The 24090-nt window shown below is 38.3% G+C and overlaps 1 protein-coding gene across 3 annotated transcripts in view; it reads left to right on the top strand.

The window, feature by feature from the left end:
• Window positions 1-19082, top strand: part of TSHR (thyroid stimulating hormone receptor) — a 51416-nt gene extending 32334 nt beyond the window's left edge. For all 3 annotated transcript variants that reach the window (XM_009081573.1, XM_009081574.1, XM_009081575.1), the window contains 5 exons: window positions 1807-1884; window positions 2873-2941; window positions 10329-10406; window positions 16026-16214; window positions 17675-19082. In XM_009081573.1, coding sequence (XP_009079821.1) covers window positions 1807-1884; window positions 2873-2941; window positions 10329-10406; window positions 16026-16214; window positions 17675-19082 — 1822 coding nt within the window. The remainder of the gene's footprint in view (window positions 1-1806; window positions 1885-2872; window positions 2942-10328; window positions 10407-16025; window positions 16215-17674) is intronic.
• The last annotated feature ends 5008 nt before the right edge of the window (window positions 19083-24090 follow it).

Genomic DNA, 24090 nt, shown 5'->3' on the forward strand with positions numbered 1-24090 from the left:
GTTGCAACTTTAAAAGCTCAGTGTTGACTGACAGTGCTAAAAAAACCCATTTGCCTTCGCTGTATACCTCCAAGATTGAAACCTGTCTCAGTCAGAGCTCTGAGTGAGATACACCTACATCTTAAGAGCTATTAGGGAGTTTCTCAAAGACCTAAAGGGCTTTAGCCTAGATAAAGCTCTGTTAGATTGTAAATTAGATACTATACTTACTAAGTAGAGAGAACCAAGAATTAAATAAGCTAGATGAAACAGAAGCAGTTCATACAACAATCTGTGTTCTTACATCCAGCCAAATCAGTGCCTTTCTAAGTGGCAGAAAGCAAACATTATTTTACTTCTACCTTGAATATTTTTTGGTAGAGATCTCTAAAAAACGATAAACAAAGGTCTTACATGCTGCAGACTTTTGAAAGAGTAGACCTGCACTTTCAAGAGAGGTATTTCTATGATTTATATTTCTGAGCATTGCTATTCAAAGAAAGATAGCCTTTTTGTTTACTTCATCAAGAAAAAAAAATCTGCTCTTGAAGAATAGTAGGTTTCTAAATGATGAATAAGGTATAGCTGGGGAAATAAAGCATTCGTTATATCACTGTTTGGCTTTGAGGTTGAACCACTTACATGTAAACATTTGTTTAGAAAAGTGAACTGATCTGAAAAATGTCAAACCAAAATAACTTGGGGTGGAAACCACCTATCAGTGGAAGTTACTTGGAATGAAAATGGTTATAATACTGTTCAGTGTTAGCACGTGTGTATGCACATATATAGCACAGAAAAGGAATGAAGTTGTTTCTGGTACATGGGCAGCTGTTAGGGCTTCTCAGCCCGTGGACATTGGGGATTGGCCTTATTAGACCACATCTAGTCCACAAGCTGAAGAAAAGAAAAGTTTGCGGAATATTTTGGTTTCCAGACTATAATATGATTCAGGAAAAATCAAAGGACGACAAGAGACTTTGCTTGAGCCTGTGTTTCTACCAGCCCTTTCCTCTCTCCTTTCTCCAGTTTAGTCATAGTAAATCTCTATAGCTTTTCTTTCTCCTTTTTGTTGCAACAGAGTTTGGGCCTGAAGATCCATAGTATTTATTAAGACTGCACAGGAGGAGTAAAAAAGGATTTAAGAAATGACAAATAGTGAAACACTCATTTGGACAAGAGTAGATTAGATTAGGTTAGATCCCACAGTAAGTTATTTCATTTGTGCTAGATCCAGTTCTGTAAAGTGCAGTGCCTCAGCCCTGAATCATGTATTATCTGACGCCTTCTCTGAGCTTAGAGAGTAGCATCTCATCTCTAAAGTCACTTGAGTTGTTCAATTGACACTGCAACATTATTCACTCTGCCAGTTCTCTGGCTTATGAGACCAGAGACCTGTCCATGCCATTAGCCTCCTTCATTGCACAGGCTGACACACCTCATCAGGACTACAAAACCCTTCTACCTCACAAGTTCTATTCCTGAGTGCTGGAACATGCTCAGTTCTTCATCCCATATGCATCTTCTGGCCTCAGATATAACTAAACAGCTTATTCTTTTAATCATTAATTTTTTAAAAATAAATAAACTTTTATTTAAATAAAGTTATTTAAATGTATAATATACTAAAGAATAAATATAACATTATTTATTTTACTATTATTAACAATATAATAAAATACCTATAATCAATTTGTTTATTTAAACAAATGAGGTTTTAGTTTAAACTTACCTCTTATCAAGGCAGAGAAGAATTAATAACAAAGCTGTTCTGGAGGAGCTCTGTTGGGCAGATATTTGATTGTGATATTTTGTCTCCTTTTCCAGTGAAATTGCAGATAATCCTTACGTGACTTCAGTGCCTGCAAATGCTTTCCATGGGCTTTGTAATGAATCTCTAACCCTGTAAGTTCTTCCAGTTTAAGCCATAAGGAAATTAGCTCTCTGGTAATGCATATGGTAAAATGTTTTAAAAACCATGATTTTTTCCTGATCTACTCTCTAGTAATTTGTAACACAAACATCACAGACAGACAGTATCCATCATCTAGTTTGCATAAATCCTGTACTTTGACAGCAATTTGAATCAGTCCTGCTGGTTTTCTTTAAACTGGCTTGAATAAAATGGGTTTGGTTTTGCATGACCCTAATGTCAGTGAATGGTTATACTGGAGAAAATCAAAGGAAAATGTTTACAAAGTTTTCCCCCTGCACTGCATGGTTAGAACTGTGTCTAACTTTTTTGCAGTGTAAGTGGCACATACTGTGAAAACTGATGACTAGCAAACATCAGACAAGTCATATTTGAAAGAAAATTGTCAAATAAAGTTCAGTTATGCAAGTCATACTCAACGTGAGCCACGTGAAAGGGCTGAGAGGAGTGAAAATGAATGTAGTGAGTTATGACCTGAACTGGGGAGAAGAGCACTAGAATGCAAACAAATGCATTCTGAAAAAAATCCTTTTGGATCCTTTTTGGAGGAAAAGAATGAATTCTAAAAATTCAGGCAGGCCTGATAGTAAAAACAGTCCTGTTTTGCTAGGTGTTAGTTCCTTTAGCCTTCCTTAATCAGTCCTAGAAGGATTTTGTTTCCTTGTTTTTAGTTTGAGGGTGGGAAAATTACAGAAAAGTGTTTTAGTCTCTTTCTATCATTGCTGTAAAAAGAGGAAAAGATGGTCCAGCTGCCACATGGTATCCTTGATTCAGGTACATTCAAGCGTGTATCTGGGTATCGGTTTGACCTTGCAGTATAACTACTGCTTCTTCAAGAGATTAAAATTAACCCATCCATAAATGTGCTGTTGCCAAGAAAAATGATACGTAAGATGTTAGGTATTCTGGTATTGAAGCAACCCAAAATAGACTGATTTAATTTATCCTTTTTGCTTGCAGCAAACTCTACAATAATGGTTTTACCAGTATTCAAGGCCATGCTTTTAATGGGACAAATCTGGATGCTATGTAAGTAGCAAATCATTCTCTTCTTTCAGAAGAAAAAAACCCAACCCTATATGCTTATTTGAGGCTCTGAAATACATGTCTTATTCTAATTAATTTAAGGAGCAAAGAGAGATGTTAATTTCAGCCAGCAATAAAAAATATCATTGCTTAATATCTTTTGAGGTGCTTTCATTTGGTATGTGTATTTATAGCTCAGAAAAAAAATCATGGCAAGTAATTCCAGCATTTTTGTTCTCATTTGAAGCTACAATAAAATTTCACTTGATCAGTAACTTTTCTAAGACAATTTGGAAGATAATTATGCTGTTTTTCTTACAAGAGTGTTTATTTTAGTAAGTGTAGCAGCTCTTTCACAGAAATCTCTTACCTGCAAAAAAGAGAGTGGTGTAAGATGCCTGGAGCAATTCAGAGGAATCAGTCACTTGCACTAGACATGAGTGATGCACATCTCAAAAGCATGAAGAAACCATTTCAGATCTCTTTCCATCTTCTTATTGTAGTTTCTGGAAAATGAATACTTAGTGAGTAAATATCCTTTCTACATCATACCCAAAATCACGTGCCTTAGTCATTAACACAGAATAAATCTCAATTCCAGAGGCTCCATTCCCTTTGGCAGAGCTTACTCTGGTCCTGCAGAGGCTTGACTGCAGAGTCTGGCTGGCAGTCTCACAAGTGAAGAGATTTTCTTTATCATGAGTTCTTAAATTAACCAGAGAGGCGTGAGGATAGATATGATTATTTTCAAAACTTTATTTTAAATTGAGTTTAAATTCTATAAGAATTCAGTGAGACCATTCTTTACACGATCTTAATCTTTCCAAACTGCCTTTTCTGCCTTATCAGCTATCTAGACTTCTTAAAGTTTGAAAGGTTTGAGTTAAACTAAAGATCTGGAATAGATCTTATTTTACTGACATTCATTCAGTTACTTTGAACTTTCACACCAGAAAGGAAGTTTTCATGATGACATAGTGTTTGTACTAGTGCCCACAGAAATTGCAAGATGAATCCAGTGTCTTGACTGAATCCCTCTAAGCTGTATGTTGCAATACTTAAAACCTTTCTAAGCCTTAGCAAATATATGAACAGTGTCGGCTATTCCATTCTTTACATTTTGATGAAACACCTGTTGGAGGCTATTTTGTAACAATTTTTCTTTATGCTTCTCTGATAGGGTGCAAATGCTATTGCATCCAGCCTCTCTGAAATTCTCAGTATTATTAAAGAATCAACGGAAAATACACTTTTAGAAGATGTGGAGTCTTAAACATCTGCTTTGTTGAACTGGGAAGTAGAGAAGCAGACAATACATACTAGCTTCTGTAGATAACTGCTTGCTTACTTTTAGGAAAAATATATGTAATCAGTATTCGTTAAGCGTATTTAAGTATTCTTTAAGTCCTCTAGAGCAGAGGGCTTTACAGAGTGGTCTGGATAGACTTGAGAGTTGGGCAAATACCAACCATATGCAATTTAACAAGTGATTACTGGATTCTCCACCTGGGATGGGGAAATCCTCCTGGTTATGCATACAAATTGAGAAATAGGAGACTGGCAAGCAGCCCTGCAGAGGGAGATCTGGGGGTCCTGGTTGATGACAAGTTGAATATAAGTCAGCAGTGTGGCCTGGCAGCCAAAAGGGCCAACCATATCCTGGGGTGCACCAGGAACAGCATCTCCAGCTGGTCGAGGGAGGTGACTGTCCCACTCTACTCTGCTGGTGCAGCCTCACCTTGAGTACTGTGCGCAGTTTTGGGCACCACAATATGAGCAGGATATCAAACCATATGAGTGTGTCCAAAGGAGAGCAACCAAATGGTGAGAGGCCTCGAGGGCAGGACTTGTGAGAAGCAGCTTAGGTCATTTGGTCTGTTCAGCCTGAAGAAAAGAAGGCTGAGTGGTGATCTCATGGCAGCCTGTAACTGCCTCGAGGGCAACAGTGGAAAGGAGAGATGCTAATCTCTTTCTGGTGACCAGCAATAGAACCCAAGGAAATGGAATGAACCTGCATCAGGGAAGTTCAGGTTGGACGTTCAAAGAAGGTTCTTCACCAAGAGGGTGGTCAGTCACTGGAACAGACTCCCCAGGTAACAGCACCAAAACTCTCAGACTTCAAAGAGCATCTGGGTGATGGTCATAGTCTTATGATTTAGTTTTCAGTCATCCTGCAAGGAGCAGGGAGTTGGACTCCATGGGTTCCTTCCAACCTGATATATTCTATAGTTCTGTTACCCTAAGTGAATCTTTCCAGAGACTAGCTATGATGCACTAGTTAATCAATTTTTTTCAAATGAAAACAACCAACAAAACAACAAAATAACTAAAACTAGGCTTATGTTCATGGCTTTATCTACCAGCAGTAAAAATAGTTTATTACAACAAACACTTTTCTCCTAATTAAATCATATGACTTTTACTTGGAGCAAAGCACTACTCCAGATTTACAAGGCAAACTAGGGAGCTGAACATCAGTGGTAAAACCTTTATCTATTGGATAAACTACATTGAAATTTCTAAACTAATTTTCTGAAGTAGTTTTGTTACCATATGTCATGATAAGGTATAATTTTGCTAAGTGCACACCCAGAGATTTGTTGTTTCTAGAAGCAGCATTAAGTTAATGCAAAAGGCAAATATTTCTTTTTCTGTATTCTGACATTTCTAATTTGAACTCCTGTTTATCTACCACCGTACAGTGAAAAAGTACCTGGTTTTCTCTGGGTTTGATCCAAGGTCCTTTGGACTTGATGGAAGTAGGAGCAAAAAGAAACTAAGAGAAAAAGGGTGAGGGAAATAAATTTGAATGTGTTTTGAACTATGACCTCAAGGAGGAAAATAAATTAAAAAAAGGAAATTATCAAAAACAATAATAAATTTTTACAAATCATTCAAAGACTCCATGTTCCATTCATAACTCACATGACATTCTGGGAATCTTGGAGGCTATCTTTTACTATGCACTGTGTTTTTATACCACTCTTGCAATATTAAAATGTGCGTGTAATTCAAGGAGGTCAAAAAAATCAATGCAGATATAGGCATGGAACTATGCATAAATGATTTCCAGTGTCATACTCAATAATGGCACTACCTAATTGATCATCTCATCCAACAAGGATCTGTATTTTATAGCAAACCACGCTATTGCTGTATAAATTCTATAAAGGCAGGGAAGAAAGGAAGAAGGAATAAAGGGCTGCCTGATACTCTTACTGAAAAGCATTCATCTGAAACTTGAACCCCTCGTTCTAACCCATCATTAAGATCCATAAACTGCATCACTCCTGCAGACTTCTGCAAAGTAGTACTGCTGAACTAACCAATGTTTATTTCTGTAAGGAAACTGGTGAGGAAAGAAGAATTTTAAAAACATATTTCCAGTGAATGGAAAAATATATTTGTGATGAGCTTCTGCAGAGCTGTCTAAATTACTGAAATGGAAAGTCTGCAATCTCAAAAGCTAATTGCAAAAACAAACTCCAAAAGAATATATTTACTTTGGTATACATTTTCAGGGTTCACTTAGAATGCTTGGCTCAGCTCAGGCAAGATAAACAATGGTGTGGAAAAATCATGAGATGAATCCTTAATACTTACCAATGCATCTCTTTTGCCTGTTCCCCTTTCCTTAACCTTCATTTCCTAATCCAACTGGATGCATAGATACAGTAACATGTCACACATCCAGAGCCCATTTAATACTATTGGGGTGATACTTAAACGTGTGGCCAGCATATTAATCTTCTCCTTGTTGCTCAAGCTCTGCTGCCTTACTTTAAAACTAGAAGCTGAAAGCAAGCAAGCTGGCAATATATAATTCCATAAGCCAATGAGGTGTTCCAGCTAGGAACTTTGGTAATTTTACTTGCTTCTTAACTAAGGGATCCTTTGGGGAAAAAAAATTTGCAAACCCTCCCTTTTCCCCTAATCTCTTTGTTCATTCTTATTCCATCACTTCCTGTGCTGATAAAATTGGTTGTGGGACTGCAGTAAAACCTTATCAGTGAGATAATCCAACTGAAAAAAAGACCCAAGCCACCAAGAAAAAGGTGTATCCAGATACAACACAGGGGATGGTATGAATGACACTAGACTATGAAAGAAGAGAAGTAGAAATCTGTCACATTTAAAAAATGCGGCACTATATGTTAGTTGAAGCAGCTGGTCAGCATTTTTCATTTATATCCTTCACCCCTGGAAGAAAGTACACTTTTGGTAAAATATTTTGTTAAAATATCTTCAGATCTTTCAGCATTTTCCAGTTTTTCACCTCAGTTGAAGACTTTGAATATTCTGAATATTCAGGATTTTGTTTCTTTTTTGCCAGCTCTTGCTTTTCATGTTTGCTCTGCATCTCCAAAATTGTGTCCCTAAGGAATTCCCAGAATGCTCTCAATAATGTAACTTCCATAGTTTTTCTTATTTTTAAGGAAGTTTCCTGATATGTATGTCTATCTCCTTCTTGGGAGCTATAGCTGTGTTTACCTCTTCAGCTTTTTTGGTCCTAGGGAGTTGCTGACTATCAACACCTGGTGGTTGCTGTTCTAAAACAGACTTTGGGCACTAACATTTTGAAACAGTGTGTGCATGCCACTCAAGATGAAATCAAAAGTTGTTTTTCCTCATGCAGGCTCTCTAAACTGTTGCTTTCTGAAGCATGTATTGATAATGTCTGAATATTCAGTATCTCTGTCATGCCCTGACATGACATTGTCCTGTTTTACATAGCACTTGAAAAGTCCTGTTGGTGTTTTATGCCCTCAGAAGGTCCTGCTCAGCATACTGCAGTCACATTGTTTTCTGCTGGGGCTGAGACAACACAATATCCTTCCCACTTACCCCTGGATCTTGAGTCCATAGAGACTCTGTATTAGTTACTGGTATAGTTAGCTTACTGATCTTTCTGGATTGAAAAAAAGGGGGAAAAGCCTTCATTTACTTACAGCATAATAAAACCATCAGCATATCCTACTCTAGATTCAGCATTTATTACTCCAGATTTCCTGCATACTTTGCACTGTTGTACTCATGTCTATCTGATTGCCATTCACCAATTCTCCAAAATTACTATTACTCTAGTGTCCCCACTGAGGCTAGATATTACACATCAACTATGTGATTCTAAGACTTCTAACATTTGTTTAGACACGTGGATACCACTGTTGTGGTCTTCTCTTCTGCAGTGTATTTAAATGATGTTCCATATCATTTAACTATCAGTAATGACAGGGCTAAAGGCACTCTCAGAAGGAGCTGTACTGGCTCTACACAAGCTTTCTTTGTCAAATTAATATTTAACAAAGTCTTATTCTTTCCATTTAAAAATGATACCTATCAAAATAAAAGGTTTGAAACAACTGAAATCAATTAGCATCAGGAAATTGTACATTCTGATGGGCCTGACTCATCTATGTGAAAACTGGCAGCTAAAACTGCAGCCCCTCCTTAGTAACACATGGTTATGAACTTCCCAAAGTCTCTAGCTGTTTCTATTTGTAACTTTGAAGATTTTTATCATGTATGTAAACTATTATATTTCAGGTTTATTACTCACTATGATAGTCAAAATCTCAGGGGAAAATATTTCAAAATTGGACAAGTAGTTATCTGGTTGTATAATAGTGTCTAGTTACTAAAGCAGATGAGTTTTATTAGGTCAAGCAGGTTTTAATGTCCTTCAAAACTATAACCTAGATGTTGAAATCTTGGATTAATTCTTAGCTCAAGCTATGGTTTTAATTTTTGTATTCATTTTGCAGACAAAATCATGAGGAAATTTGCACACTAAAGCAACTGTTCACAACAAAAGTGCCTAAGTTGCCAATTACAGAATATGAAAGTCAGTTCTCAGAAAACAGAAACATCAGGTGATACTAGGATGTCGTAATATTTCTAAAGAATGAAAGCTTATTTCAAACAAAAATAGCTGAGAAAGTGATGTAAGATATTTTCCTCTGTAAGAAACAAGGCTTAAGGCATGGGTAATGTCCAGCGAATAACATGCCAGAAGTGTTACTCTGGTTTGGCTCCCTAAGACTTTCTGTTGTGTAACCCAGACAAAGTGCATTTAGTTCTCATTTTTCACTATGGTGATCAATACAAGATTATATCCAGTGAATGTTATGAAAATTTTGCCAATGACTTCAACCAGGACAGGATTAGAATATGTACTTGATTTTTTCCACACCAAGAAACAACTGCTCTGACTTCAGCTTTTTTACAGCTAAAACCCAGGTCAGCTATCTCCATTTGAAGGACTCCACCAGCACAAAGATAAGATAGTAGCCTGCAATTTTCTGAGTCAAATGAATTGTCTCCACAGCCACTATTTCAAATGGGGGTTTTGTTATAGAACTGGCAATGAGGAAAAGTTTGACCTCTGTATATTTGCCCCAACTGGCACAATGGGCACAGCTCACAGCAACTGTTTTCTTGATCCTTCCAGTAGCAAGGAATAATATCAAAATAAACAGGCAGATCCATCAGATCAACACATGGCTCTGAGACTGGTGTAATTGAAAACATTTTGGGCTTTTTGGGATGATTTATACAACACCTGGTCCACTGACTGGATAGGGTTCATGTTTCTCAGAGTGGAAAATGGATTCTAGCACAGGAGTTGGCAGGGCTTGTTGGTAGGACTTTAATCAAGTTTGGAAGGGAGAAAGGACAAAATCAGGCTCCCCAGTGACAGGCAGTGGGTCAGTGTGCCAAACCTTGAGGAAGTGGGTGCTAGTGGGATCACTCATTCTGCTCCATGAAGTCTTGGCTGTAATGAACCATACCTGAAATGCTTCAGGGCTGTAAGTCCACTGTGACTCTGGCAGAAAAGTAGGATGCCTGAGTGTCCTGGTTTTGGCTGGGATAGAGTTAATTTTCTAATAACATAATAGCATGTTAATAACATGCAGAAGACATTTCAGCTGGGATAGAGTTAATTTTCTTCCTAGTAGCTGGTACAGAGCTGAGTTTTGGATATAGGAAGGAAATTATTTTCCCATTTGTTCATGATGTGTTCCATCATGTAATTCCCCATACCTCATTCTGATGAAATTTCACATCATCCTCACACATATTTTACCTGAAGATGTTATATGTATGATAGAGATAGAATAAGATTTTGGAACAAAGCTTAAAAAAAATAAATTAGCAAAATAAATTATTTGTTGAGGAATTTAATTTCTTTTTAAAAGGCAAGCCTGTATTTTGTTTCTTGGGTACACAGAAAATAAAATAACTGATTATGCTTGAACATGTTGTTGGGATAGGATGGCCCATATACATACTGCTTTTGTAAATCTGTTCAGGCAAGTAAACTGGAGATCTTAATCTGTAACCTACGGATAACTATTTCCAAATCACTGTGTTTTGTTTGTTTCTGCAGCTATCTGCACAAGAACAAATACTTGGAAGTTATCAGTGATGATGCATTTCTGGGAGTGCACAGTGGACCAACTCTACTGTGAGTAGGAGACAATGAAGTAGAGAAAGCTTTAAAAATAATCCTGTTTTAGGTTGCACTTCATTTCCAACCATTAGCAGCAAAGCAGCAGGGATGGGAATGGCATGTTTACAAAAATAATACCAGCAACAAAAGCTGTGTTTTTGGGAAGTGATTTATGAAATGCATGTATCTTACATTAGATATACTATTTGTACTGATTTTTCTTCTGAAAGATACTGTACTACAATGTCTTATGACTGTACAATTGTAGTACAATTGTAATACAAACTAAGGACTCTGGTAGAACACATGCAAATGACATTGAAACAGAGATTTGAAAATTATTTTAGAGGGCAGAGAAGTTACTTCTGGTGCTGTCTTTTCTTCTTTCTCATGTAGTTTGGCCTCCAGTCTGGAGGAATCATAGTATAGAATGAAACTAAAAACTTTAAAGAAGAACTTCCAGAAGAATCATGTTCTGACTCAAATCATCTAGTATGTAATGTAGTGTATACAACTGATCACAAAGAGAAATGAAATACTGAAAGGGGGATTTCCTCCTGCACTGCAAAACCAGATGGTGCTGGCAGTGCTCAGTCTAAAAAGTAAGAATAAGTCTTACTTTTTGCTCTTCAGGAAAACAGCATATTCATACCAGGGTAATGGTGTATTGTTCACAGAAGGAGTCCTAGCAGCTAGCTATAATAACAAAAGATGCAACAAAAACCATTGCTCACCACCAGCCCACCAATGCCCAGCCAGTCCCCAAGCAACAGCAGTCCCAGCAAATTTCCACCAAGTTTTTATTGCTGAGCATGATGTAATAAGGTCTGTGATATCCCCTGGTCAGTTGGGGTCAGCTCTCCTGGCTGTGTCCTCTCCCAAATTCTTGTGGTGTGAGTAGCAGAAAAGGCCTTAGAATCATAGAATCATCAAGTTTGGAAGAGACCTTTAAGATCATCAGGTCCAACCATTAAACTGTCACACCACTGTAACCCCTAAACCCTAAACCATATCTTCCAGCACCAAATCCAGACAGCTCTCAAACACTTCCAGGGATGGTGACTCCATCACCTCCCTGGACAATCTATTCTCCCTGGACATTCCAGTGCCTGACCACCCTAACAGTGAAAATTTTTTTTCTAATGTCTAATCCAAATCTCCCCTGTCTCAGTTTATGACCATTCCCTCCAGTCCTCTCACTGAAGACACAGCAGAAGAGACTATCCCACACCACTCTACAACCCCTTTCAGGTAGTTGTAGAAAGCAATGAGGTCACCCCTGAGCTGCCTCTTCTCAAGGCTAAACAAACCCAATTCCCTCAGCCCTTCCTCATATAACATGTTGTCTAATCCAAATCTCCCCTGTCTCAGTTTATGACCATTCCCTCCAGTCCTCTCACTGAAGACACAGCAGAAGAGACTATCCCACACCACTCTACAACCCCTTTCAGGTAGTTGTAGAAAGCAATGAGGTCACCCCTGAGCTGCCTCTTCTCAAGGCTAAACAAACCCAATTCCCTCAGCCCTTCCTCATATAACATGTTTTCCTGACCTTTTGTGAGCCTCTTTGTCCTTCACTGGACTTGCTCCAGTGACTCAATGTCCTTTTTTAAGTGAGGGGCCCAAAACTGAACACAGTACTCACGGTGTGGCCTCACCAATGCTGAGTACAGGGAGACAATCACTTCCCTAGTCCTGCTGGCCACACTATTCTTGATACAGGTCAAGATGCCATTGCCCTTCTTGGCTGTAACTGGTGCCTTTGTGTACATCCCCAGCCGTACCATCACGAACAGTATTAATGAGATATTTACAGAGAGACAAAAGATTTATTAACTTTCACAACAGTCTGAGAAGTCTGACCCAATACAGCCCTTCCATATTACCTTTGGCAGTGTAAACAACTTGGCTGATTATAATAAATAATTTGTTAAGTCATTTTTGGTTCAAGCACCTAGCTGTTCCTAGCTGGCATGGGAATTTGTGGACTTTGGGTATTTCTCAAAAATAAAGTTCTACTTACAAACCTGTTTCCTCTTGAAAATTACCTCTATGGAAAACGATTGCAAGAATACTGCTTTTTTTCTGGGGCAATTTCTTACAGTGGGAGCAGTAAGAAGAAAAAAAATAAAGAAAAAATAAATAATAAAAAGGAACATCTATGGAGCTCAAAAGAGAAACTCTGTCTTGCCTCCCTACCAAGCTGGCAGAACTCATTGTCTGGAGTTTCCCTTTATGAACTCTTGAAATGAGATAAGAATTTATGGATGATGAAACATCTGTCCCCACCGATCTATCACTTGCTGGGTTTTTTTTGATCAGGATTTCAGCACCACCAGCAATTTAAAGGCTGAGATACAGACCTTGGATCTATCCTAATGTGGTAATCTTCCATTTTGGCTTTAAAGGAAACCAGTGAGAAACATTTAACTACAAATTTTGCCTGGTTATATGTGTGTTGTGTGTTTGGACATGCTCTCAGACCACCTAATTAGATATTATATTTAAGTAGGTATTGAAAAGTGAGGTAAATTTTTTCAAATTTGCAGTTTACAACAGCAGAGAAAGCAGGGAGTGTGATCACTGAATAGAGGAAAACACATGCCAGTAACTCTGGTTCCTCTGTCACTGCTGTACACTCAGATGTATGTGGTTGTGTACATAGATTGCTCCCTTTAGAAAACTATTTTAACAATATAATGACAGTACATTGCTCTTCACCTAAAAATGAAATCTTGGCAAGGATTCAGCAACTCAGTGGACCTGATTTACTAACTACAATAAGAGCTGCTGCCTAGAGCAAAAGGATTTAACTACAAATTGTGCCTGGTGATATGTGTGTTGTGTGTTTGGACACGCTCTCAGACCACCTAATTAGATATTATCATTTAACTACAAATTTTGCCTGGTTATATGTGTGTTGTGTGTTTGGACATGCTCTCAGACCACCTAATTAGATATTATATTTAAGTAGGTATTGAAAAGTGAGGTAAATTTTTTCAAATTTGCAGTTTACAACAGCAGAGAAAGCAGGGAGTGTGATCACTGAATAGAGGAAAACACATGCCAGTAACTCTGGTTCCTCTGTCACTGCTGTACACTCAGATGTATGTGGTTGTGTACATAGATTGCTCCCTTTAGAAAACTATTTTAACAATATAATGACAGTACATTGCTCTTCACCTAAAAATGAAATCTTGGCAAGGATTCAGCAACTCAGTGGACCTGATTTACTAACTACAATAAGAGCTGCTGCCTAGAGCAAAAGTTCAACAGAGTACAACAAAAGTACAGTCAGGCTCATTATTCAATTAGCTTTTGCAAAACACACAGTCCAAACTCAAAATGTTACAGTCACACAAGATACATGTGAGTAGGTAATTATCTTCAGAAAGAAGAAGTGCTCTTTAAAGCATCATTTCCCAATCTGGAAATGGGTCTTACCTTAGGAGGTTCTATTCTGTTCCTGCCACTGGGTACAAGCAAATCTTAAAGCAACAGGAGCACTCTGCATTCTGCTAATCAAACAGTGCAAATTTGTAGATTTAAAAAATCTTCCAGCAAGGTAAAATAATACCTGTAGTCTAAGCTGATCTATTATATATTTTATGCTTTTCCAACTATTGCAGTACTCAGAATCTGCAAAAATTCTCAGTTGTACTATGATACACTCAATGTCATTTTCTTAATTATCTGTCTTTGAAATTATCGATATTCCTTTATTTCATACTACAAATTGCATGTTCCCAGCAATTAGAAGGATTATTAACAAAAGCTATTATCTCTTATATCTAGTTCTGAAACCCTGACCATAAAAGTCAGGCCAAAAAATAATAACCCAGGAAAAAAAAACCCAAAACCTGAGCAGCTAAATATCTGTTTCTCACTTCTGTAATACATACAGTTGATTCAGAAAACATCATCTCTGAAATCATAAGCTATATTTTATTTCCACATTTATCTGAAGCTCACCAATGTCTCTTCAACATTCAATCTACTGTGCAAATTTCATATAAGATAAGCAACAGCCTAGAAATGACATGAGATTTACAAGAAAGCATGTGAGGACAAAACTAAACAGCTAACAAGCCAAAATGTTAAAATTGGTTGAGTGCACTTTGGTTGCTGTTATGCCACACACTGTTGAGCTCTAGGCTACCATGGACAAACCACTTCCAGTACCTGAACGAGCTCTAGACCACAACTACTTAAAAGCTAACGTCTGGACCTAGGCTGGAAGTGAATTTTGCTAGCCTTTGCCATTAATCCTGAATTTGTGATGCCTCCCACAAGGAGTGTGGCTGATCGATTTCGGGATCAGCTTTGTGGGCATTTGTCAAAGTCCTCATAGAAGTCCAGGACACTGAGCAGATCTTAAGCATAACACAGAGAAGTTTGCAAGGCAGGACTTATGTTTACAAAAGCCCTTTACGTGCTGACTTTCCTCAGGTATATCATTTTAGTTGGTGGCTCATTTGCTACCATCAGACCTCTTGCCCATTCTCTTGTGTCTCTCAAGGTGTGCCAGCTATAGCTTAGCAATAGTAGCAAGACACTCTTCTATGCAATGTAAGCATTGCTGTGCTTAAACATCTTAGTTATCAACATTATTAAATATTAATGAGGATGACATAACTGCAGTCACTTGCTGTTTTGTATGTAATTATTTCAGTAGTACCAGTGCTAGCCTAGCCTGTGTGGGCCCTGCTGCAATGACCTATACATTCAGATACCAAATCATTTTCCATTCTTCCTTTAGCATGAAAACTTGTTACCTGCTCTCAGCTTCTAAAGGGGTAAGAACAGCACTCTTGGGAAGCAATGCATAGAAAAAAGTTGAAATAGTTATTATTAGGGTGTTCCGGACAGAAGCTCTTAAACAATGTTCCCACACTAGAACACTTTTTACAAGTTTTCTTCTTCACAACAGAGTGTAACTCTGAGAACATCTTGATTTCAAGTGTCAATAGAAGAGATTTTGGGACAAAGCAAAGAGACTAGCAGGACCAGATGACATTCAACTGACAGTTCTAAAGGAAAGCCACCTTGCCCATCAGCTGTTCAACATCTCTGGTACTGAGTCCACCTCAGCAGACAAGAAGGCAGCAAAAAACATAATACTCAATTTTCTGAGAGTTTGAGGATGGACTAAGATAGAAAGTTTTAATTTCAGTATATAAAGAAGATTGTTTTAGTAATTGCAACACTTTCTATTGAAGTGTGCCAATAAGTTCAAATGCGTGTAAAGACGTCTAAGGGAAAATAGCTCTTCCAATGGAAGATGTGATTTCTTCAAAGAATTTTTAAAACTTTGTGTTTGCATATGCATTTGTATCTGCTTGGCTTTAAAGGTGCAATTTTAAAAGTCATGATATTTCTTTATAATCCATATTCTGCACTATGAGACATTAAGGACAAGAGCTTTAAAAAAATTACAGAGAAAATCACAGAGAAATTAATAACCCACTTGAATTTGAATTATATCAGAACTTAGCAAGGTGATATGAAATCACCACCTCCACTGGATTTTTGCCGTAGAATTCTATGAAACTCCTGAAGTACTGTAAGAATCTGAAGAAACTCTGATCCAGTTACTGAATATTCTGACATTTGTCTTTTTCTTCCTTTACTTAGGGATATCTCCAGAACAGCTGTCACTAACCTTCCAGCCAAAGGACTGGAAAGCCTAAAAGAACTAATGGCAAAAAATACATGGACTTTAAAGAAATTACCAGCTGTCAAGATATTTCTTCAGCTAATGCGAGCTGACCTATCATATCCAAGTCACTGCTGTGCTTTCAAGAGCTGGAAAAAAAAAAGTGGGTGAGTTTCACTAACTGCCATTCATTTTTTAGGTATGTAAGTGAAGACAATGTTTTATTATTAATAAAAAATTACATCTATTGGCACTTTTGTGATCTTTTCTTCTAGGTATAGATGAAGTTCTTTGAAACAGAGATTATAACTGCAAACTGGCAGAAGTAACAATTTTCTGTAAAACCTTTTCCAGCAGTTCGTCCTTCTGTTGAGCCCAGAATTAAAGGGAAAGAAAAGAGAAAAGGGTAATGTGCTGTAGCAAGGCCTAGAAAAAGAAGTGTTGGAGGGGTTATAGCTTCAAGTTTTGTGTTTTCTAACTCAAAAGCTCAGAATAAATGAGTCTGGAATTTGAAATCCCATTCTGGCAGGATTTCCAGCCTCCCACCAGAACAGGTGAAAACAACTTTTGGAAAGAAAAAAGATAAATTTATAGATTTTATTCTGATGCAAAACAGCAACTCATCTGCTGTGGCAAGGGAAGGTGGGAGGGAGGAGGCTGTGATCATCAGCAGAATTTTACTGCAGAATGCACATCCATTGTAAAATTCTCCAAAGTTTAATAAAGTTTAGAGAAATCTTATCCAGGCCAGCCCTTCATTCAAGAAGACAGTCCAATCTTCAGTATTACAACATTTGTGGTTGGAATATATAGTATGTTAAGAATATGCTATAATATGTATATGAACTATTCTATAATAAACTCACGAAGCAATGACATTCACAAGTACAATGGAGTATGAAAATAAGTACAGAGATAAAATGGAGAAGCAGAGAGATTTAAAACCTGGACAGGAAGAATGTGCCAAAAGGAACCCAGCTCAATCTAATGACTAAAAGAGCAAATATTTGCATGTCTATTAGTAGGGATGAAAATTTCTCAGACTGAATTGTATGCCATCTCAAACTCTACACACCTGGAAAAGGTTATGTGACAGTGGATTACAGTGATTAAAAAAAAAGCGATGCCAAATTGCAAATTTTTTCGTAGTAACAGGTACGAAAAAATTTTACTACAAATATAGCTGCATCACACCATGAGGCACAGGATGCCAAATCACTGCACTGCTAGTTGTCTGTAAGGAACCCATAAAACAGAAATTAAACTGATGTAAGTTCTGGGAGAAATTGATTTGTGAGAAACAGTGAAAAATAAAGTCATACTGTGTGTAGTATCTAAGGAGTTATAAACAGTAGGTAAAATCTTGTTTCCTACTAAGAATGTAGAACCCAAAAAGGAAGAGGGATTATGGGTGCTGAACAAGTCAAATGACTACTGGGGATAGCTGATAGCAACAGAGGAAGTGAAAATATAGTTCAAAAAGAAGCCCAGAAACACTCAAGCTTATTGTACACTATATGTTCTGTTAACAGAAATCTATCCAATCACATTTTCATAGCTACATTTTCATTCATGGTGACTTGCTGACTGCAAATGCCAGTGGTGATTTCCCCCTCTACTCTTTCAGGATCCTGGAGTACCTGACTTGCAACCAGAGTGGCAGCCACAGCTTTCGTAAGAGATCAGTCAAAGCTCTCAGAGGTCCATTTTATAAAGATTATGGAGAAGAATACACGGACTACACTGATCCTGCCTATGACACAAACACCAAGTTCACAAATTTTCATGAAAATCCCCATTATTACATTTTTTTTGAAGACCGTGGAGAAGGAAATCTTGGCTTTGGCAAAGAGCTCAAGAACCCTCAAATGGAAGATGTCCAGACCTTCGACAGTCACTATGACTATCCTGTCTGTGGAGGCAATGAAGATGTAATATGCACACCAGAGCCTGATGAGTTTAATCCCTGCGAGGATATAATGGGATATCAGTTTCTGAGGATTGTGGTATGGTTTGTGAACCTGCTTGCCATCCTAGGCAACATTTTCGTCCTGTTCATCCTTCTCACCAGCCATTACAAACTGACCGTGCCACGCTTTTTGATGTGTAACTTGGCCTTTGCTGACTTTTGCATGGGGTTATATCTCCTTCTGATTGCTTCAGTGGATCTCTACACCAGGTCAGAGTACTATAACCATGCTATAGAGTGGCAGACTGGGCCTGGTTGCAACACAGCTGGATTTTTCACAGTCTTTGCTAGTGAACTGTCTGTATACACGCTGACTGTGATCACCCTGGAGCGCTGGTACGCCATCACGTTTGCCATGCGCCCAGATCGAAAGATTCGCCTCCGGCACGCCTTGGTGATCATGCTGGCAGGGTGGCTCTCATGCATTCTGCTTGCCCTTTTGCCACTGGTTGGTGTCAGCAGCTACAGCAAAGTCAGCATCTGCCTGCCTATGGACACCGAAACGCCAGTGGCCGAAGCCTACGTCGTGTTCGTTCTAATATGTAACATTATTGCTTTTGTCATCATTTGCGCCTGCTACATAAAAATCTACGTAACTGTGCGGAACCCTCAGTACAAGTCAGGGGACAAAGACACCAAAATTGCCAAGAGGATGGCTGTGCTAATTTTCACAGACTTTCTGTGCATGGCTCCCATCTCTTTCCATGCTTTATCTGCCATTATGAACAAACCATTGATAACTGTCACCAATTCCAAGATTTTGCTGGTACTTTTCTACCCACTCAATTCCTGTGCCAATCCCTTTCTTTATGCTATTTTCACCAAAGCTTTCCGTAGAGATGTGTTTATCTTGCTAAGCAAGTTTGGTATATGTGAGCATCAGGCTCAAGTCTACAGAGGTCAGACAATCTCAGCCAAAAACAGCAGCGGGTCTTATGGGCAGAGAATCAGCCGAGGGATAGGTCAGATTCTTACAAGCATTCAAGATCCAGTCAATGATTACCTTCCTGCCGTGGCAATGCAGAACCAAATTCTCATGGAAGAATGCAAGCAAACTGAGCTGTAACATCTCAAACTATCACAGCCAAAACCTGGTCAAGAGGTGATTATGCGTACAGTGAATCAAGTGAGAAGATAACATTCTCCATATCCTTTTTCCCTAGATTATCCTTTGTTATGTCTAAAGTACCTTCAGAGTGGTCTTGTCTTAGACAATTTGAACCTCTCATCTCACACTTATCACTGCAGGTCAAAAGACACTGTTCTGGTGATAATGCTGGAAGTAGATGTGAATGCTCTATCTAAATAGGAAAATGTATGTATATATACATATATCTAAGCTGAGGAACTATAAAATATACCCTCATCTAAAAAAATTAAGGAAGCTGGAGACCAACAGTAAAACTTGGGGGTACTTATATGATTAAAACCGAAAAGGACATAATGATTTGTAATTAAATTGAGATTTTAAAAAAATTGAAGGCAGAAGTTCTCAAAAGCCAACAGCGTATGTGTCAAAAGGTTCAGTGGGTTTTCTAATAGAAAATTTGTAAAACTTCGACCAGGCCTAAAATGGAACAGATTTCTTCTGCCTCTGTCATCCTGAGCTAAAACATATCTAGTCTTTTGTTTCTTGTTCTTGGTTTAGTTGGGTGAGATAGGAAAAGAAGACAATTGATATTGCCTTTATAGTGTAAAAGGCAAATACAATTGATAATTTTTTCACAGGTAAGAAACATTAGGGTGTTTGTGTGCTGCAAAAAACGCCCTTACTATCACTCTCTCACTTTTTGATAAACCTGTTTAAGAGGTAGTTTAGTTTGAGGTTTTTTTGAAGACCATGCTACCCAGTCTAATCGACGATGCTTGTATTTTTTTTTTACCACTGATCCATTTTTTACCAGACTCCTGTGCTATTTAATCTGAACACGTTTATTGCTCTGAACACCCTGTAACTCCTGCACACTCAGCACTACTGCTATCCCTAGTCTACCTCTCTTACAGGGTTAGAATGCCCTTCCTTTTAGCACTGACTATGTTGAGCTGCATCAAATCTACACTTAGTCAAAGGGAGTGATCACACCTTTAGATTACTTCATGCCATACAGTTACCAAATTGAAGGTTAACCGCTAGCTCCTCCAACATGTTTTAAGAACATCTCTCTGTCTTGTAGTGAGATCTGTTACCTGACTTTTTTTGTCTGCAGTACAACTGTACAAACCCCATGGTCAGCTTCTGTTTGACCACAGCCCATCCACAGCTTACACACATACTCTCCATGCTGTGCTTATGAAAATCCAAGCTCAGACACAAGGAACAACCCACAGTCTTTCGCTCCAGTGAAGCACTAAAGCATCCTTCTGCCATACCTCCTGCTAGATGGGGACAGACCAAGATCAAGCTTGGCTGTGCCCAATTCATTCCTACACCACAAAGGAACAGGGGCCTGGCTCTCTATACCTCCTGCAGATGTCAGGACTCAGAGTAGGAGCTGCTCTGCACCAGCTGGTGTCTAACACTGGTGTGGCCTGAGTGCCTGGGTTTGCTAGCAGGATCAGACCTGTTTCCAGGCAGCTGTACAGGCTGGCTCTGTGGGACTGCTGCCAAGATTACCATTGATCCTTTCACTCATCTATTTGAAAGCCTTGACACAAGAATGGAGACTATTGTGTGAATATTTGCCTTCAGGTAGGTATTTTAAAATTCATTTTGCAATATCTGTACTGGTTTTAATGGAATTGTAGTCTTTGAGGAACTATAATTGAGCAAACAATAGTCAGATCTTTTATAATGTAGGTTAGTAGCACCCAACAGATCTACTACTACAAAAATGGTAGATCCCTTCAAACTGCTAGATACTACAGCTGGAAACTGAATTGTTGCAAAAGGCATGTGCATACTCCAATTCAAACCTGATTTGATTCTATGTTTCTGATTATAAATGAAAGCTGCTTCAGTGAGCAGAAACAAGGGCCTAGATTCACCAACTCCATGAGATGATCTTATACAAAATAGTTAACCTGTCATTGTTAATGCCATAAAAACCATCTACAATATTGCATTATAGATTAATTTAGCTGCTTATTTTGGGGAGGGACATGCTTCCATTTTTGGTTGATTCTCAGCAAACTTTGAAACCAAAACTGCTGAAAACCATGCAAATAATAATTCATGACTTTCCCTTTTGTGATCTGGACTCATCCATAAATCAGAAACATAAAGGTCTCATGTGTGCAGATCAGCAAAATTTCCTACTCTTGAAACAGCAGCATTTGTAATGCTCTGACCATGCTGGAGAGTCCCATTCAAATGTTATGTTGATATACAACCCCCACCCCCAGGTTCTGCCACCCCTCTGATACTGGAATAACCATTACAGGGAAAAAAGGTTTCCTGAGTGCCTTTATTCAGTATCTCAGCAGCAGCTAAGACAATCAAGTTCTAATGGACATTTATGCTACAGACTTCATAATAATGTACCAGTGGAAATGAAAATCCAAGCTTGAATCATATTCTTTTTTGGAAAGAGAGGAAAGACTAAATCATCATTTATGGTAAAAGTGCTTTCAAAAGTAACACAGATCACTAATGTCAAACCTCTTTTTACCTTAAACCAGAATATTTTTTCCACTGCAACTAGTAGGACATTGGAAAGATGTAGTATGGTGGACTGACACGGGTTGCTTTTGAATCAATGCAGCTGTTTACTGTTACTAATGGACAATGAATATATTTACACTTTTTTGAACTTCTCTCTCTCATCACTGCATACATATTTTTGCCTATTAAAAGAATTCTGTGATATTGCCTTTATCAATGAAGTTTTATATTCCTGGTGTATGCTTTGCATATTCCTTCTTGTGTTTAACTTGGTAAAAAATATTTTAGAAGCTATTGGAAAGGTCCAGGCAATAAGACTTTAAATAATTTATTTGCCAGAGCTTTTCTTGTAAATGTTTATATCCTATAGATATCTTCCATTTCTGCTCTGATCAATCCCTCCTTCAGCCATTTCTGGGTTTGTGCACACCTTCATGTAACAGCTGCTATTTCAATCTGTCTCAGCAAGATGTATTATTTCTGGCATTCAGTATATATTTCCTTTAGAATACTTTAGAAAAAATGCAGAGCATTTGAATAAAACATTTTGTTTGGAATTTGAAGAGGCTCTGCAAGTTTTTTTCCGAAGGTTTTTAAATGTTTTTCCTATAGAAGTTAATACTATTTCTCTTGCACTCAACTTCATTTCTCTCCTTCGTTGACCTACAGTCAAAAAGAAAGACTGACCACAGGACACCCTGTCTGATGCAGCTTTGGATTTTTTCCCCCCATCACTACCTGTGAAAGGGATGTCCTAAATGGCTATCTCAAGCAGCGCAGCAGGGATGGAAAGGAACAGCAGTACTGCTGAGCTCTGGGGTTCCAAATCCATCATTAATTACATCCAAGACAATCAGAAAAAACACCTAAGAGCCATGAGGTCCTCTTCAAAAGACTAAACCCGGAATCTGGGTTTTTTCATTCTCCTTTTTAAACCTATTGTGTATGGACAGCTGCAATGACTAAGGATTGAATACTTCATGAGCAAACACTTAACATACATACTAAGAAGCCTGTGTGGTAGAGAGACTCTATTCCAGGAATTCTCAGAATAACTAACTGAATTTGCTCCAATGCAACGTGAAAGAAGAGAAGACCCCTCCCTCCCACCAGGTCTCCCCTCAGAGCAAATGTCCCATGCCCCATATTTGTCAAAATTTATGTTGCCAGATTTTATGTTCGCCAATTCTTATCGGGATGTGGGGGGTGTGTGTATCATCTTTACTATATGGATCCTTGCATTACCTGAAAAAAAACCAACCATGTGAGAGACAACTCACTGCTGAAAACTGCCAAAGTGATCAAATATGAGCTAGCTCTTGACATACCCTCTCTATATCCAGAAGCACAGCTGACTTTAGTATCTGTGCACCTTGGCACTCCCTGTAATTGTGCTTCCCTCCCCAAAGAAGTTTTAGGGTGCAAGAAAAGCTTTTTCTCAGTTCTAGATGCCAATTGGCATCAGCTAGGGCAACTAAGCTTATAGGAAACAACAAAATACAATGAGCTAACAACTGATGAGGAGCAAACAGTTCTTTCTAGGAGGCCTGTGCAGTTCAGCATGTGCATAAGGGGCCTGAGAAAAAGGAGTGAACAGGAAGACACCAAAGTTGCTATAATATTGAGGTATTCAGAGTAATAGCAAAAAATGGATGGCTATGAAGAACTGCAGGAAGACTTAAGACTGGATGACTGGCAAGAGGAATTCAACGCAGAAAAATATGAAGTTATACACTTGGTAAAAAAATACAAATTGGCATCTTAAATTATATAAGCTGACAACCCCAGTTCAGGGACAGGATTTTAGAAGTACAGTAGGCAATTCATGAAAATACAAGCTTATGCTTCCTGAAGATTCAAAAGGCAAATCAAATTACACCACTGGGAAAAGAGCAGAACATAAAACTGGTAAGTATTATACCACTGTATAAATCTTCACCTTGAATAATATAGTTCTTACCTCTAGCAATGGAAAACCAATATAATAGAACTGTAGAAGTTTTAGAGTAGGGTAAGTAAGGAGAATGAAAGGCTTGGAGTTACACCTAAGGAATCACTAAGTAAGTAGGAGCCCTTCAGACTGGAAGAGAAATGACAAAGCTTGATGAAGTCATGAGTAGCAGCTGAGTTACTGGACTTCTTGTCAAAGGTTGCTGTGGGTAATAAAGTTTACATGGGTTTATGGAGAGACTGAAAATTCATGGAAGAAAAACCTGAGGAGAGATACTAAACCCACAAAAACTGAGTCGGGATTCTTCTGAACTGCAGATACATGTCAGATGGGAGGCAGTACTCAGAGTTATCATATGTGCTTGCCTTTTCTTTTATTCTTCTCTCTTCACATACCATTAGCAGCTATCACAGTCAATTCTGGCACAGATGGACTTCTGGTCTGTTTCCCAGCAGCCTCTTATGTTCAAGCAGTTGCCCTACTCAGGCTGCAAAGACAGGTTCAATTGCATCTTACTTCAGC

This window comes from Acanthisitta chloris, unplaced genomic scaffold (genome assembly GCF_000695815.1).
Source record: "Acanthisitta chloris isolate BGI_N310 unplaced genomic scaffold, ASM69581v1 scaffold11319, whole genome shotgun sequence".
NCBI classification, from domain to species: Eukaryota; Metazoa; Chordata; class Aves; order Passeriformes; family Acanthisittidae; genus Acanthisitta; species Acanthisitta chloris.